The sequence below is a fragment of the Rhamphochromis sp. 'chilingali' genome, assembly GCF_963969265.1.
Source record: "Rhamphochromis sp. 'chilingali' genome assembly, chromosome: 3".
Taxonomy (NCBI): Eukaryota; Metazoa; Chordata; class Actinopteri; order Cichliformes; family Cichlidae; genus Rhamphochromis; species Rhamphochromis sp. 'chilingali'.
The window spans coordinates 25,337,775-25,356,236 of record NC_137931.1 but is presented as its reverse complement, the minus strand read 5'-3'; the positions used below and the strand labels follow the sequence as shown (position 1 = coordinate 25,356,236).

Sequence of the window (18,462 nt, the reverse complement as noted above, 5' to 3'; positions counted from 1 at the left end):
TTCGGGTCTTAGGGGGTTAAAATGACCAGACCCCTCCGGCCTGTTTTCCAGGCCACTAAATTAAACCCAGTCAATTACCAATTGAACAGAATAAAAACCTACGAGGTCCACTAATAGTCCAAAAGTCCAAATCTTTAATAGAAAAGACAGGCAGAACTCAAACAAACAATAATCCAAACGAGGAGCATATATAAACACTGGAAAGTAAATAATTATAAGTTATTAAATCAGACTAATTAAATACAGTAAAACTAATAAGGGAAGACGAACACACGGGAAATAAAAATAACAGTGTAAACATACCAAAACTCAAAATAAAACAGGAAAGCTACTACAAACCGAGTGTGACACAATTACATTCATATTGAAACATATGTGATAATTTTCTTTCTTTGTAGCATTTTTAAGATATGTGTTAGAACAGTCATTATGCTGTTTGGATTAGGAACCAATCATTTTTGCCAAATAGTTAACACAAACTTAGAACAACAATGAACAATTTTCAAGATTCTGATTTACAGAACAAACAAAAGTCACAAAAGGTTTCATTATTTAAGAAACAAGATCAAGTTTTTCACACAGGAATGAAATGACAGAATCCAGTGCAGCGGGGCCAAACGTGTGTGTCAGCAAACTGAAGGTTGAGGAATCAGTCAGCTCATGTTTAAGATTGTGTTGGATTTTGAGAAGAGTCTGTCTGTTATTAGAAAGTAAGATTAACAATGTTACACCAATAACCCAAATACGGGGAAATGACAAATAATACCAAAAAAGATACAACTTTCATATTGTTTTACTAACTTACTTTGTCATATCAGCACTTGAATGGTCGATGCCTTTACAGACCATGTCTGTTGTGACATCGCAGGCCAATCTTCCGGCAAACCCGAGGGCTAGCTCCCCAGCCTCCTCTTCACTCAGAACACTAAACACTGTTACTTTAGTTTTGGCCTTCTTAGGCCTGTCAAGAATCATTGCGGGCAGTTTGGCTTTACGGCCCTAAAAAAGAAAAAGTGCAAACACCAAAAGAGCAGAGAGAGACACACACACGCGCACAACGTTAAATGCTTTTGTTTACATGGTGTAATTGTGTATATGTTGCAGCAAATGCACAATTTCCAGCCACATTGTCACTTCATTGATACGAGTAACCCGGATTTATTTCAGGTGACATCAAAATCACGAAATGTATACCTACCCCAATCAAACCTCTGAAAACATGAACTGACATGTTCTCTGCGTTGATTCTGCGCTTGATCTCGTCTTCTGTTATTGTGTAGGTTTTCTTTTTTGAGCTTGGTACAGATAAGCGACCATGCACTCTGTAAACTGTACTAGTTCCTTCTGAATCAGTTTGGAATTCTGTATCTGCATCGATCCTGTCAACATCATCAGCAGCAGCATTATCTGTACTCAGACTTGTGCCGTATACTTCTGTTTCTTTTTCTTTTTCTTTGTCTTCAGTCTGTGTACCTTCATCTCTGACTGTCAGTCTTCCTATCTCACTGTTACTTGTCGATTTGCTGCAGATGTTCTCTCCCTTAGGAACTTTTCCTTTGTCATTCGCTGCCTGATGCTTTCCCTGATGACATTCTTCACTGGCTACTTCTATTGCTCCTCCTGTATAGCCACCCACTATGCTGCACAACTCCTTTCCCTCTGCTGTGCTGCACTGTGCTGTTACATAAAGAAGAATGATATAAACAGCACTATATCAATTTAATTGTGAAGAGAAATCCCCACAATACGACACAGTTATGTCTAAAATAGTTTTGTGTAAAAACTGGATCTTGAAACGTCCACTTTAATTACACAGTCCTGGTGTGCAAAGGCAAAATTACGAAAAAAAAATTCACTTTAAACATTTTTGGACATTGTTTAGTTATATTGTGACTTACTCTCACAGAAGATACAGATGCCACAAACAGACTTTGAACAACGCATGTGCTTGTATGCACCACATTTCTGGCACTGCACCTGTGAATTAAAAAAAAAAGAAGAAGAAATAAACAAACAAAAAACAAATGAACAAAGTCCATTAAATAAACAATCTATATGGCTAAGGACATGTCATAGTGTACCCGGTCTTTGGCTGCAATCACACACCAGCACTGACTGCACTTCCTAGTTCGATCTGCAAAATATAATTTGTTTAAGTACAAGTTACATTTTCCAATGTTAGAGAAAAAGAAGGCGGCTAATTTTATCTTTACCTATTGAGGAAAATAAGTAGTGGCAAAGTCGGGACCTGAGCTTTGTGATTTCAGTGTTGTACTCCTCCACTTGTGTTTTACCGTCAATGAGAGATTGGGCAAACTAATAATTGACGAAGAAAAAAAAAAAAAAAAAAAGAACAAAAAGAATTAGATTAACAAAGAAATGTTTGTTTTTTTTTAACCCCCCGAGAAAAAAAAAAAAAACAGAGCAACCAAAGCAAAGCATTACTGCTGAAATGGTTCAATCTACAAAAAAAATTGAGATTTTACCATCCTGCCTCTAAGGCTTTAAAAACTGAATAGGCAAAAATGTAAACATTACTTATATAGGTTAAAGCTATAGTTTTCAGTACCATTATGACATGCACTCCACATCAGTTCCCATCCTGTTGATGTGGGTGGCTCACATGTGACAAGGTCCACTCTCCAGCGCAGCCTCTTGCTGAAGCAAATGAGCTGAGAGATCGCAGTTATTACAAATAAAAAGCATATAGAGAAATCAATAACCACGTTCGGTAATGATTTCAATTAAATTAAATATGTTATGTTAAATATGTTAATTAATTACCTCCAGTTTTTCAACACCGCACTTTTTCTGACCTCCGACTCGCCAAATGAATTCATATAGACTATGGTCCTCTTGGGTATGTCACAAAACTGTTTTGTAAAAAGATGGATATGGTAGGCTTGGGCCTTGAGCTTTCCTAATGAGGGACACTGAAAAGTATCATGCACTAGAGAGAGTGCAAAATCTGTGCAACTTACAAACAAGGTCCAGTGGCTGCCGTTTTCCAGACAGGCTCCAATCAATTTCTCATACATCTGAAAGATGTTTTTCTGGAAATAAAAATAATGTGACAAGTATGTTTTTCTGTCAAGAATGACACTGCAAAACTGCAAAAGCTTGTCAGGTGAGACTTGTAATTAATTCTGCAGATACACAAACATATAGAAAGTGTCATTTTTGGTTTACATTAATTAATTTCTATAGTGTGTACAAAACAAATCAAGACCACAGACTCAACACGCACCACTAAATTTTTGGTGTTCTTTATCAGTTGGCCAAGACAGAAATGTTTTAATCTGTGTGCATTGCTTTTGAACAAGTCTTTACACAGAAAAGGTTTCAGAAAGGTATTTTTCAGGTTCTTCTGACAAGGCTTCAATTTTGGAAAATGCTGTTTGTTTATAGTGGCAACTTATAAACCCTTTGTGATAAGAACATAGTTACCACAGTCCAAGTCATACCTTCAAAAAGTATGCACTTTGTGCTCTTGTGGACCCATCCAAAATTTTTCCAGTGATTTGGCTTGGTATTGGATAAATGTGAGGGAAATTCTATAAAAATAACATAAATACACCTATGTTTTCAAATACATTACAAAAAACGTAAACATGCTATGTCATTATGATCAAACAAGCTTTTCAACATACCTCACACTGCAAATAGATTAGGCCATCTATTACCTTATAAAACAAATAAATAAATACATATAAATAAAAACAGAACTAAGGAACACGATTCATTAAGTAAATTGTACAATAAAGTGTATTTAAAGCAGAATTTAACATTAGTTTTATGACAACATAAAAGGATTTTTATGTCAAGAGGTACCTCATCTGAAATGTTAGTCTGGTCAAACAGGGATTTCAAACTTGAAATACCAATAGAGTTTGGTCCAGCTACTCCCACAAGGTAATCTGTGAGAAAGCATATGCTGTAGTCAACAGATATCATTTTCTTTTTGCATGCTGCAACCATCATCCATTTCAGTCTTCTAGGAGCTTTGTCTGGTTGTAGTTCTTTTTTCTCCTCCTCTCCCCTCATCTATTAATTAAATTGTTTTCTGACCTTCCTAACTGTTTCCGACCTGTCTTCCCAATGTGATGTTTAAGCAATATATGTATGGTCAGAAGGGGGTGAAATTTTCATTGCAGTTGTACGTGTAACATTGCATGTGATAATAAAAGGCTTGATTGGTTGATTATTCAACATGAGTTGACATTTACCTGACATTGTGAAGGAGTCACAGTTTCTGTAAGGGTGTAAGAACATAACATGTGGATTTGTTACACTTCTTTTTCACAAGTTAATAACAATCAATAATTTTCATTCCATTATTTACAAGCTATCACACGATGTCCCAGGGACAACATCTACACGATGTCCCAGGGACAACATTTACACGATGTCCCAGGGACAACATTTACACGATGTCCCAGGGACAACATCTACACGATGTCCCAGGGCAACTTCTACATGATGTCCCAGGGACAACATTTACACAATGTCCCAGGGACAACATTTACGCGATGTCCCTGGGACAACATTTACGCGATGTACCAGGACAAATTTGTAAATTTCTGGATTACTGTTAATCTCCATAGAATCAAGAACTCATGTCCAGTTTCACAGCTATGGACCAGTTAATTATGTTTCCAGGTGATAGTTTGATTCATAGATTCAGCACACAACCATAAGTCTAGGCCTTTTAGTCCAGATTCTCTTCACTTATGTTTGTAAAATGATCAGGGAAGCTACTGCAATTTTGCCTGACCCAACCCCCGGGCCACGAAACACCCAAAAAGTTGGGGAACACTGGTTAGCTAATGCTGTCGTCAAGTAGCCTATCGCTAGCAAACAAACAGCAAGCCAAGTGAGGAACATATGTATAATGCTTACCGTTTATTAAAGGAAAGTATCCTAAATTGACTTCAAATTCGGCGGACAGGCGATATGACTTCAAATTCGGCGGACAGGCGGCGGTTTTTCGCTTCTTCACTTGTATTTCGAAATAATCGAAGGCGGGTATTTCGAAGTCGCAAAGGAATGACGTCACAAGAAGGTGATTGGTCACTTGCAATGTTGAACCTGGAACAACATTAATTATGATGATGTGGGAACAATGCTGACACGAGGAAATCAGATCGTCCGTGTTACCAGGGCCTTCTTCACTTGATCCTACATTGTCACCAAAGTTGTGTACAAGTTAACAACACTGCTAGCATAATGGACAGGTTTTTTGACACGGCTCCCACACAAATGCAGAGGTTGAAGCATCGCAACATCATGAAGATTTTCTTGTAAAACAAAGGGGGGGCTAGCAAAAAAAGATCGGGAACCACTGATATAGAGGCTTCAAAATAATTGCCAAGAGGTGTTACCAAGATGGTTGCCAAGCATTGAGAGTTTGTTCCAGAAAGACTTTTGTTGCGCTCCATATTTTTCACCCTTTTGAGAGCTGCTGCCTTATATATTTATTTTTCAGTTCTGGATTCATGTACATTTCCTTTACAGCTTAATCAGAGCAGCATGACTTGTTTCTTTCCAGCCTGACATGTGTATGTGTGTGTGTTGTGAGTGTGTTTGTGTGTGTAAGCGATACAAGCTTTACTTAAGAGTCCAAAGGTCAGCCTGCGAGTGCTTTGTCTTATTTTTTTTTTTCTAAACAGCTTTTTTTCCACAGTGTATGGGATTAGCTGGCTGCCTTATGTTGAATTCAGACCGAGACAGAAAATCCTCAAATCACTGACCTGCTCCGACAATCCAGTGTAAATTCTTCAAAAGAAAAGCGCACAGGCCACAATGAAAACGTCTGGCTTTAATGCTGTCACTTTTCTGCTCGCTGATCTGCAGACCATGCTGGAGTGAACAGACACCAGGGGCTGAACAGCCTGCAAATGACAGCTGCTCAAGCACTAATGCAAACCCTTTAACAGCCAAAGAAGAGACCTGAAAGTCCTCCCAGGAATTAACTTGTGTTCACATCCCTGTAAAGTACAAGAACATGTTTCTGTCACTCTGTGACCACGGTTCTAACTGTCATGTGCAGTGATAAGTCTTATCTGGAGGATGTATGCTGCTCTGTGGTTTCCATTTTCCACCAAACCATCACAGTGCCTTGGGCAACGCACAAAGGAAATATAGATCTGAATGGACAGGGGCGTTCGATCCACAGGAACTCACATGTTATGTTTGGTTTTCAGCGTTATATAATCCTGCATGTCCATGTTGACCCAATCCCACAGCAATCTTTGATGAACACAGCCAGAAAATTGGAGTCTGCTTGAAACAGCTTGAATCTGAGCTGAGAGCCTTAAACACAATGTGTGCTCTCGTGATTTTGTTGTTTAAGGGGTCTTAAACTTATTTAGGTAAAGTTAATAACTGAAAAAGGTAATAACACAACTTTAATCAACAAATCTGAATACTTCATGACTCTACTATAGATTTCAGGGCACTGAAAGTCGGGCACAGTCCACTTTTCTGGAAGCAGAACAGTCCTCTAAAATACTTTTAAAGTGAACCTGCGTTGCTTTTAAATAACGAGGTCAGTGACTGTACAACTAATCCCTGTGAGCCAAATGCTCAGGCTTTAGGATGCTGTTTCTTTCTTCTTCTTTTTTTCTAATGTCACAGAGAGTGGGTATCCCTGATATGGCCATCTTTTGCCATATCAGAACTGCCTGCTGGTCAAACTTTCACTTTAATAGTGTCAGCCAATCAGAAGAAGTGCCTCAAAGAGGAAAGAGCTAAAACAGACAGAGAATGAGCGGAAGACAGCATCTGAGTTTGCACGTCAGATCTGGCATACTTTCAGGTTCTTTAGATGCTCAAAATTAAATCTCTCTCCCTTCTTCTTGAGGCTGGTTGGGATCTATTGTGGAAAAGACTTTGGTTTTTTTCAATATTTCATTTTCAAACTGCAAATAACACATAGCTACTTCAGTAGGGTCCATCAATAATACATTTAGAGGTGGAAAGGAACAGAATAGGTGCCCTTTGTCAGGCTATGGTTGCCAGTTGGGAGAATAACCTTGCAGTTCAGGTAAGTCTGTGGTTCAGCTTCATATGTCCATCTTAATGTATGGATGATTAAACAGTGTAAAAGTTGATTAGATCAGTGATCAAAGAAAAAAGCTAACTGGTGGATACACTGTTAGGACAGATCAAGGCTCTTAAACTCTTAAAATCCACATTGCCTTTTAGCCACTTGCTAAAAAAATAATTTTAAATAAAATGCATCAATTTACTTTCTAAAAAATATACCCTTTGTGCTGTGAGAAAAATCGACAGTGCGCCTTATAATCCTGAGCGCCGTATGTATGAATTCTGGTTGTGCTTACTGACCTCTTGTCATGTTTCGGCTGTGTACAGGCAGGAGAAGGACCCAAACGCAAAACTCACGACAACGAAATTAAACTCAAAAAGCTGCTTTATTGCAGAAATGGCATGGAAAACTAAACTGGGCCATGGATAACTAACACACAGGGAAACACAGCCATGAGGGAGACTATGACACTGACAAAGAGAAACACAGGGCTTAAATACACAGAGGGATAACGACGGAATGAGACACAGAAGGAGAGCACAGCTGGGAGTAATCAGGCTGGACGAGACAAGGGAAGCAAAACTAGAAACACTCACATGAGACATGGACCTTCAAAGTAAAACAGGAAACACACTGACTGAATTCTAAACATGCAAACTTAACAGCAACTGGGGAGACAGAACATAGGAACCTGAAACATGGTACAAAAACGTCACAGTGGACATAACATGGAACACAGGGAAGCCATATGACAAAGCCAAAGAACTAAACCTATGATAACCATAACAGACCTAGGGAAACAAGAAACAGTACAACAAAGGACTCAAAACATAAACCATAATATAAAAACACAAGATCTCTTCAAAATAAAATAGGAAACATAATGAGACGCAGACATGACAACCAGAACTTGACAACGTAAGACACAGACATGAAACACATGAAGAGCAGGGGAGACTTAACATGGGTTGGAAACACAAGGGGGAACTAATAAGCAAATAAACCTAGGAGACCTAATGAGCTTAAACATACTATAAACATCAAAATGAACTAAAACTCAAAACACTGGGTCATAAGACCCAGGATCGTAACACCTCTAACCGATTATATGTGGTACACAGCGCTCAAAATCTGTCAAAAAATGTTTTTTTGACAGATTCAGGTCCCAAAGTCAAACGAACTCACTGAGAGTTAAAAACTGTCTAAATTTTTTCATCTTTAAAAATGATAAGTGTTGCTGCTTTACCAGGTGTAACAATGAAGTTTAATATTCAAGCATCCATGAAAACATAACCGACTTAGAAGTTAGCTAGCTAGTTTCCACCTAAACATGATATAGCATGTTCTGACTGAGAGATTTCTGAAAAAAATAAAACTTACAGCTCTGCTATCACTTCCAGCATAAATGAAGACAGAAAACCAAACAGCAGTGAATTTTGTAGGGTTACTGAAGTTGGGCTAGCTGGTATATAATGATGTGCTATGTGATTGCTAGCGACACAGCTATGTTAGCATAACATAAACACAGTGAAGCTGGAGGATGAACGCTAACCTTTTTCCACTTGATAAAAGTTAACACGAGGGTTCCTGATGGTTAGAGACAAATGCAATCACATGGCAGGATACTGTAAATGGACCAAACTTCAGTCAGGAGACAACTGAGATAATCCATCCACAATACGAGGTTAGTCATTAATATACTGCAACAACATGAGAATAGAGCCGCTGCAGGAGAATTCAACATTAATGAATCAATGGTATGGAAGTGGAGGAAGCAAGAAGAATAAGCTGACTAAAGCTTGATGTATCTGACTGTTTTGTTTCACTTAATGCACCTTATAATCCAGTGCGCCTTATGGTCCAAAAAATATGGTAATATACCACACAGTATCATAAGCCTGGTAACCATTATTATAATTAGGGCTTTGCCAAATAATACCATCCTCTTATATACCAGTATAAATGCTTACATGGTACAAACGTGTCACATTTTAAGATCAGTAATATGGCAACACCAAGTCTGTAGCTTCCCTAGCATACATAACAACAAGCTCAGTCATGGATAAGAGTGAGAGCCACGTGTGAGCCTCCATTGACGGTTTAGTAGGAAAAAAAGGGAACTATTAAAACAATCTCGAATAAAACTCAATACTTGAGCAGAAAACTGCTCCCACTAAAGGTGGAAACAACAAACCTGTTTCACCACTTCACAAGCAAATAGCCATCAACGAGCAGAACCAGGCCACAAAAAACGAGACGCTAGCAGCTGGTGATCTGCTACCCAAATGTAAACGAATTACTAAGGAGAGTGGTGCCAGAGCACTCGCTAGCTGTACTCTATATGACCATGAGAGTAAATACTGGATGGAAATTACTGACATGGTCACATTGTGGAAAAGCAGAGCTTTAATTAGTGCTTGCATGCAAGGTAACACGGTCAAGTTACTTTATTTTGGAAAAAAAGAGCCCCTCATTTTGTTTCCGCTAATTAATGCTTGTGACATCATTTTGAAGCTACATTACCCAGCACATTTGTCATCATTATATGTGATTATCAACATTGTTTACTTACACCACGCACTTTATTTCAAGTAGACCTGGTTTTGGAACAGCTCTTAATATTTTCTGAAACTTTCTTTCGCTAGTTTTATTTTGTCATTTTTTTCTTTTACATTCAATTTATTTTCTGTCAGGGTCCTGGGACTGGGCGACCCAGGATCTCTGAGCAGTTATGAATTATATTATTATTATCATTATCATAATGTATTTTGGTGTTGCTTCCCTTCTCTGTGCTTGTGTGTGTATATATGTGTGTGTGGCTGAGCACCCGTTTATAGGCGGCGTCAGGCCTGGAGGGTGTGGTCCTGCAAGGGGACTGGCCACACCCGAAGCCACACACCTGCTGCTGATCAGGCCTCGTCGGGGGAGCTACTTAAGAGAGTCTTGGAGCTCCCACCGACGCGGGATCATTGCATGAGACTCCACGTTAGTCGTCCTGTTATTGAGTTAGTGTGCATGCCCGCAGTTGTATGTGTCCTGACGGCTGCGTCTTATGTTTCCCGCAGGAGCAGCGTGGAAGACACGAGAGCAGCGAGCACCGGGGGGTGCTGACACGGGAGCGGAGAGAGCACAGAAACACGGACTATTCACGGGGAGACACGACACTGGAGTCTGGGAGAACACGGGGATTTATTGTTACGTTGTTTCACTTTGTAAATAAACACTGTCTATACATAGAGCACCGCGCCTGGGTCCTCCTTCCCCACTCCTTCCACGGTGTGCCATGCCATACCGTGACAGAATGATCCCGCCACGTATGGACCCAGCGGTCTCTGAGGAGAGGCTCAGGAGGGAGGTGATGGACAGGGTTTACAGACTCTGTGAGTTATGGTGGGAGAAACCCGCGGAAGGTTTGCGTCGCGCCGTGGAGAGGCGGCTGCAGGAGACGCTTTTTAAATTTCCCTGGCTGGTTGACGACCTTAATCCTGTCGTCTTGGACTTCTTACTTTCCACCCTCCACCTCCACTCTCCTCCTCAGGCTGCTCACCGGCCTGGACAGCTGGTGGATTCACAGCCTGAGACGCCAGCCCGTACCGGAGGAGCTAGGCGAGCTGGAGGGGCTCAGCGAGCCGGAGGAGCCCGCACCGCCAGCTGAGGAACTCAGCGAGCCGGACCAGCTCAGCGTGCCGGAGGAGCTAGGCGAGCTGGAGGGGCTCAGCGAGCCGGAGGAGCCCGCACCGCCAGCTGAGGAACTCAGCGAGCCGGACCAGCTCAGCGTGCCGGAGGAGCTAGGCGAGCTGGAGGGGCTCAGCGAGCCGGAGGAGCCCGCACCGCCGGCTGAGGAGCTCAGCGAGCTGGTGGAGCTCAGTGAGCCGGAGCGGGTCAGAGAGCAGGAGCAGCTCAGCGAGCAGGAGCAGCTCAGCGAGCCGGAGGAGCCCGCACCGCCAGCTGAGGGGCTCAGCGAGCCGGAGGTGCCCGCACCGCCAGCTGAGGTGCCCGCACCGCCAGCTGAGGGGCTCAGCGAGCCGGAGGAGCCCGCACCGCCAGCTGAGGGGCTCAGCGAGCCGGAGGAGCCCGCACCGCCAGCTGAGGAGCTCAGCGAGCCGGAGGAGCTCAGCACGCCCGAGCAGGAGCTCGGCACGCCCGAGCAGGAGCTTGGCACGCCGGCGCAGGAGCTCAGTGAGCCGGAGGAGCCCGCTCTGCCAGCTGAGGAGCTCAGCGAGCCGGAGGAGGAGCTCTCGCTGCCGGCCGAGGAGGAGCTCTCGCTGCCGGCCGAGGAGGGTCCCGCTCGGCCGGAGGTCAGCGGACCGGAGGGACCTCCACGTCTAGCGCGGCCTCCTCGCCGTCCACGTCCGGTGCGTCCACGTCAGCGATCGGCGCGTCATGGACCTGGTGCCACGCCTCGCTGTTGCTCGCCAGAGCAGCGACGTTGCCATCGGACCCATGGCAGGCCACCAGAACAGTTCCGCCGCCACCGGACCCGTGGCAGGCCGCCGGAGGAGCAGCGCCGCCGCCACCGGACCCGTGGCAGGCCGCCGGAGGAGCAGCGCTGCTGCCACCGGACCCGTGGCAGGCCCCCTGAACTGTTTTGCTGCTGCTGCCGGACCCGGGGCCGTCCGCCGGAGCTGCTTCGTCGCCGCCGTTGGGCTCGAGGTAGGCCCCCTGAACTCTCTTGTTGTGTTGATGGGCCGCCTGTGACTGTTTGTGGCGTCTTTCGTTTTCTTTTTGCACCGCTGCGGGATGCGCGGTCTGACTCTGAGACTGTGAACTGGGTCGGTTTGTTGTTTTGTTGTTTTTGCTTGTTTTGGTTCTGGCCCTCCGTCCTGGTTCCCCCCGCCGCCCGCCCTGGGTTGGTTGTGCTGTTTTTTGTTTTGGTTTTGGGGTCGTCGGGAGCCGACCTTTAGAGGGGGGGTACTGTCAGGGTCCTGGGACTGGGCGACCCAGGATCTCTGAGCAGTTATGAATTATATTATTATTATCATTATCATATGTATTTTGGTGTTGCTTCCCTTCTCTGTGCTTGTGTGTGTATATATGTGTGTGTGGCTGAGCACCCGTTTATAGGCGGCGTCAGGCCTGGAGGGTGTGGTCCTGCAAGGGGACTGGCCACACCCGAAGCCACACACCTGCTGCTGATCAGGCCTCGTCGGGGGAGCTACTTAAGAGAGTCTTGGAGCTCCCACCGACGCGGGATCATTGCATGAGACTCCACGTTAGTCGTCCTGTTATTGAGTTAGTGTGCATGCCCGCAGTTGTATGTGTCCTGACGGCTGCGTCTTATGTTTCCCGCAGGAGCAGCGTGGAAGACACGAGAGCAGCGAGCACCGGGGGGTGCTGACACGGGAGCGGAGAGAGCACAGAAACACGGACTATTCACGGGGAGACACGACACTGGAGTCTGGGAGAACACGGGGATTTATTGTTACGTTGTTTCACTTTGTAAATAAACACTGTCTATACATAGAGCACCGCGCCTGGGTCCTCCTTCCCCACTCCTTCCACGGTGTGCCATGCCATACCGTGACATTTTCAGATAAACGGAAACTCTATTTTTATAAACAGGAACATTACCACCGTCCAGGACCCCAATTCAGTGTCCTTGCAATTCTAGACAATCATTTCCTTATGGTGTAGTAAAGTGCATTATATTATATGTAGCTGTTTTGATGTCAGTAACAACAATTATAGTGACTACAGTGGTATTTATGAATTTCAGTCAAAGCTTGTGTGGTGGCAGGTCTCATGAATAGTCATTAATAGGCATGGGTCACTTGCTGTGCCTGACCTCCTAACATTTTCCTGTTAAACACAAAACTAAAATGCCTTCATGATCATAATTTAAACAAATTAATATTAAGGTAGGTGGATGCCATTCTTGTATCCTAAGTGAATTTTAGCCGATTTGCCAAATAGTTTAAGGTGCTAACTCTAACTCTACCCCTAACAGGTTTCAGGTCACCTAGTGCATAAAAACCAGAGGAAGTGGAAAGAAATGGATGGACGGATGGATGGATAAAATATCAGCAGCACGGCCCAAACTCCAGTTAGTGGATCATGTATTTTCACCTATCACAGCAGAGGAAAGTCATTGAGTTTGATTATGCAGATATCAGCCTAGCAGATCATTCCACCTGGGATCAACAAGTTGACTTGGTATAAACGTCAGACACTATGGGATGTTTCCGTTATTTTGTCAGAGTTCTGCTCTGCTTAAATCGATACTGATTTTTATCTGGTGTCCATTTTAATACATTCATGTATTGGTGTCGCCGTGACCTTTTCATTCTCTTGAAAGCATTCAATCTGCAAATCAAATGGAGGATTTCACTGTGGAGAAAAGCAATTTCTGAATAAAAACAGGTACATGACAACACTGACCCAAATGTAGATGGTGCAAAAACTACGGGAAAAAAAGCTGCACACTTGATTAGATCTCCCAAAACTTTGAAAACCTGAAAATCTTTTCCATCATTGCCTTTGTTGTCTGCAGCAGATTGGGATTCATCAACAGTGTTGGTCAAGTTACTTGAAAAAAGTAATCAGTAACTAATTACTGATTACTTCCCCCAAAAAGTAATCCCGTTACTTTACTGATTACTTATTTTCAAAAGTAATTAATTACTTAGTTACTTAGTTACTTTTTAAAAACATGATTTACAACCTGAATAGGTGATAAAGCAATAGATCTTTCAGCCCAATTCTACTTTTTCTACATAATCCATCATATAAAATGTAATCAAATGGAAAAGTCTCTTTTTAAAACTTGTTTTATTAGTTTTAATCTTTTAACTTTATGCATCAAGCAAAAATTAAATTATATGCAACATTCTCTGACTGGAAGAAATTTATTTAACATTTAAACCTATTTTCTGCACATTCCAGCACATAAAATAATTTTTTTTGTGTTTACACTCACTCTTTCAAATAGATGCAAGTAAAACACAGCAGAAAATAAATAAAATCAAAGAGTAGCGGTCCTGTTGCTCTATTTTCACCTGTAAAGCAGGAGTAGGGTAGGCGGAGGTTTGCCCTGGTGCAGGTGTGCTGCAGCGGTCAGTGGAAGAATCCGTGAGTTTCTCTGTGAGTTTCCCATTACGTCATAGTGCACTCGGTGCTTGTTTGGAAGTTTAGGGGTTTTTTTTGCTGTTAAAAGACGTTTTCTTCCCACGCACAAAGGACGCTAATGTTTTTGTCACTTTTTATGGAATCAGACTCAAAATAAGGTCAGTACTTCCACGCTTTAAACGCTGCACGCTCATACTCTCTCCCGCACTCGATATATGATCCACTGTTGATCTGCACACAGCTGTTGTCACGAATGTCGCACTCGCTTACGTCACTGTCATGAAACATTCTCACAAAAAAATCACGGTTTTAGTAACGCAGTAACGCAGCGTTCCTACGGGAAAGTAACGGTAATCTAATTACCGTTTTTGCAATAGTAATCCCTTACTTTACTCGTTACTTGAAAAAAGTAATCAGATTACAGTAACGCGTTACTGTAATCTGATTACGCATTGTAGCACCTTATCTTACTGTGTCAGACTGAGACAACTGCTGTTGTGGCTAAAAATACAGTAAATGAAAGAAAATGAAAAGTTACAAGTAACGCGTTACTGCCCATCTCTGTTCATCAACAACTTGGAGTCACTTCTGACCAAGACGTGTCTTTAACTCACAAACTAACCAAATCTGTAGACCTTGCTCTTTCCATTTGTGCAGTATTGTTAAACATCCTGTCTCAGAGTGATGTTGAAAAACTAGGTCATCTATTTTGCTTCTTTGAGACCAAGTGGTCTATTATCCCAACAGAGCACTCGGCTCCCAGACTTCCAGTTTGGATTTGGGAGAGTGACACTATTTCTGCATTGAAGATTAGACTTACAACTTTCCTTCTTGATAAAGTTTACAGTTAGGGCTGGATCAGGTGACCGTGAGCCATCCTTTAGTTAAGCTGCTATACGCTTAAGCTGCTGGGGGACTACTAAAACACAGTCCTGCTCAAATGTGATGAGCTGATTGTTATAGTTCTCTCTCCAGCATTGTAGCACCTTATCTTACTGTGTCAGACTGAGACAACTGCTGTTGTGACTAAAAATACAGTAAATGAAAGAAAATGAAAAGAAAAGCATCTACAGTCTTTAATTTACAGTTAGGTCTGCAGCAATGTCAACCTCAAATGCAACATGAAATGCTCAACTTGTGTTTTTTTTATTTAGTGGTTTTATATGCTCAGTGTTTCTGAAGTGATGAGCAAACAGAAGATAGAGAAACAGAGGAAATAATCATTAAATAGGGTTAATGATCATCACCCTCTCTCTGACTTCAGCTGGGCTCACTGAAAACAACTTGGATGCTCTGGTCTGAATCATATTAATCTAACAGATTCCAAATTGTTCTTATAAAGTCTTCCTCAAACACTAATATTAGCTATGGAGCTTTCTGTAGTTTTCTGTAGTAGGTTCGATATCTTTCATGTTATGCTTCTTGTTCACAATATCATTAGAAAGCATTTCCAGGTATGTGCAGATGGTACCCAGTGACTACAAATCAGTTAGTTAGAGTGCAGACACGTCTGAAAGGCAACAACATAAGGATTAAACAAAAATAGAAATGCTCAATCTGTGTGTTTTACTGACTTTATAAATGCTGTAAATGCCCTCTGTTCCCATACTTGAGCTGCATTTAGAAGTTTCAGTTAGAGAAGATGACAAGATCTACTTTCTCCTGACTTTAAAAGCCCAGTTCATGCAGACAAAAGTTTTCAGAGAAGAAGAAGGTGGCGATGTGATTAAACATTTGCAACAACGACAAAGAAGAAAAGAACAGATGTGTTCACAAAACTGCACCCAGAATTTCGTCCTTGCGAATCCCTGTGCACAGTCGTCTCTTAATGTAGGAACTGAACTGATCTTGAACAAGCCTCAGAAAACATCTTGTTTATGGCTCATTGTTGCGGAAGTGGCTGAATGTATGCTTGCTGCCATTCTTATCTATTATAACACATGGGGTCATGAGGGCGAAGGGGTTTACTGGGCAGAGATAAGCTCACACAGAGCTGGGTGTCTGCAGAAAAATCTTAAAAAGCATCGATTTCACGTTCTGAAATGTCACTCTTGTTTTCTATTCTGCTCCATTATCTGACTTTAGTTATTACATCTTTCCAAGGTCCAAGTCACAGTTAATGGTTATCTAAGAATTAATACAGCATTAATACACTAAGAAAGCCAAATGTTCAGCTCATTAGACTAAAAAAACAAACAAACAAACAGTAAAGCAACAAAGTGCCACATTTTAGAATCTGGAATGATGATCAGATGATTTTAGGTTACATTAATTGACTCTTTCAGCTAAAATTCAGGGATTTTCCTGAGCCTTGAATAGCTGCTTGTTGGTGACACCAGCACAGCTGACCGGCATCCACTGAAGGCAAAGAGTTTGTCTTATTTTATTTAACAGAAATATTATTGGGGGTTTTCCTATTATTCCTGAAGTATTTGTGTACAAAATGTCTACAAATGTTGAGTAGATGAACCCCAACTTGAATTAAATGCTTACAGATTTAATTTTATTACAGCGCTGCTTATTTTCCTTTACGTCTGCCTGAAACCTTACTCTTCAATAGCACATAAACATGGGCACTTCCTAGATCACATAGGGCCCAATTTGATCACCAGAAGGTTAGATTTCTCATTAAATTATTCATAAAACGGTGGAACATCCTGACATCTTTAAAAAAATAAGTGCACTTTTCAATGATGCGTCAACGTCTTTCCACATTCAGTGACACAGCTGTCATTACATGCACCACACGATTACGGATCAAAGAGGAAAGTTACACAGCCGTTGCTTTGTTGAAACTAAACAGAAGTATTTCACATCTTTTATTTGAAGCAACTTACATCATCCTAGAAATAATTTTAACTTTCCAGATGTTTTCACTGTGATGACGCACTGCTGCCATCACCACAGCAGGTGTTGTGTCGTATCGATAATGTCTGTAATTAATGACTCCACTGCAATTTTCACACTTTGTGAGGTCACCCAGTGACCCAGATTGGACACAGGTTTGACACTCCTGCTGTACATTGACAATGGTTTTCCTTGATATCTCTCATATTTTTGGATGGTTTTTTGATCAAGAAGCAGACATGATATTTGAACCGTGTGGTATCACAAAAGGTCAATCTTCAAACCACACTGAGAGATATTTAAAATGAGCAGAAAAGAGCAATTTTAAGTCAGAGCACTCAATTAAAGTAACCTGTATTAAAAGTGAATTCAAATAATAACTAAAGTAAATTGAATGCCATCCTCAATATCCTGAACTTGATAAGTGCTTAAGAAACTTCACGGATCTTTTTCTTTTCTTTTCTTTTCTTGTCCTACATCTGCTTCTGCATCGATTATTTTTTGGGGAAAAACTTAAATTTGACCATTTGTCTTCTCAAAAGGGGACTTACAAAACACACAGGAGCAGGTGTACAGACATACTGAAAAGGTGTACATGTGCTCCTCAGGCAGCAGTTTCACTGTCAGGTGTAAAGAAATTTTAAAAAGAAACGTATTTATATCAAATGTCAGTAGATAAACATGTTCACTCCAACACACAGAATAGCATCAGTTTTAAATGTAATTTACAATAGTTACTATATTTTCGATGGATTCAACGTGTGTGTGTGTGTGTGGGGGGGGGGGGGGGGGGGGGGGGGGCGTCAGTAAGCAAACTGTGGTGAAAACTCTCCTATTGGGGTTTTGCATAAAATAAATAAGCAGTAATAAACAGTTGTGTGATTCTTCAGACAGTTCACGCATTTTCTTTCCGCTTTACATGAAGTTTGTAAACTGGGATCTTCTTGTTAACCTTACAAACTGGCGCACTTGACCTGCAGATTAAAAAGCAGGAATCCGTCTTACCTGGAGTAAGCCTCTTTAACGCCTCCTGTGGCGCGATTCCTCAAACACAAACCCACGCGGGGAGCAGGAACCGGCCGGTGGCCCGTCGATTGAGCAGATAGTGGGGATGAAGTCCGTACGAAGAGTCGGGAGCTGTTCTAACAGCTGCTGCTGCTGTTGCTCGGTGCTGATGTGCTGTCCGCGGAGCGAATGCGCCTTTCACCACCCTGTCACAGTATTTCTGTCCCCCTCCCCTCCATAAGGAGCTTTTCCTCCACCTGATCCCGCGTCATTAGCCAAACACCAGCTGGAGCTCTGGACTCCCCCACCCATCTTTACTGAACCACCTCCTCGTCTCCATTGCGCTCTGCTCCGAGGAGCAATGTGTGGAAGACAGTTAGTGCCAAAATAGAAATACAACGTGTGCGCTAAATGAAGCAAATTAAACAGAAACAAAAAAAGGTAACATTTTTAAATAAATTCTAAATTAGAGCCAGTTTGTTCATATGAAGAAGTCC

The 18,462-nt window shown here is 42.0% G+C and overlaps 2 protein-coding genes across 6 annotated transcripts in view; both read right to left on the bottom strand.

Moving 5' to 3' along the window:
• LOC308394129 (prolactin receptor-like) overlaps window positions 1–18,180 on the bottom strand; it is a 79,036-nt gene extending 60,856 nt beyond the window's left edge. The window contains exon 1 of the mRNA XM_080878302.1: window positions 17,966–18,180. The gene's annotated coding sequence lies outside the window, so the exon portion shown is untranslated. The remainder of the gene's footprint in view (window positions 1–17,965) is intronic.
• Window positions 185–4,942, bottom strand: LOC308394068 (uncharacterized protein). 5 transcript variants are annotated; one of them, XR_013971092.1, is made up of 13 exons: window positions 4,900–4,942; window positions 4,227–4,252; window positions 3,832–3,917; window positions 3,651–3,683; window positions 3,465–3,554; window positions 2,982–3,053; window positions 2,785–2,873; window positions 2,570–2,672; window positions 2,249–2,316; window positions 2,082–2,134; window positions 1,899–1,977; window positions 806–999; window positions 185–697 (listed from the first exon to the last, which is right to left on the bottom strand). XR_013971092.1 is itself a non-coding variant. In XM_080878222.1 (11 exons), the coding sequence occupies exons 2-10, from the start codon at window positions 4,231–4,233 to the stop codon at window positions 992–994; spliced, it is 531 nt and encodes a 176-aa protein (XP_080734348.1). In that variant the 5' UTR covers window positions 4,234–4,252; window positions 4,900–4,942; the 3' UTR covers window positions 185–697; window positions 806–991. The 5 variants fall into 5 exon arrangements, 2 of the variants coding, with proteins under 2 accessions (XP_080734348.1, XP_080734347.1); XR_013971093.1 differs by having other exon boundaries at window positions 2,214–2,316; window positions 4,900–4,941; XR_013971094.1 differs by having other exon boundaries at window positions 2,214–2,316; window positions 2,570–2,658; window positions 4,900–4,941.
• Window positions 18,181–18,462: the final 282 nt, after the last annotated feature.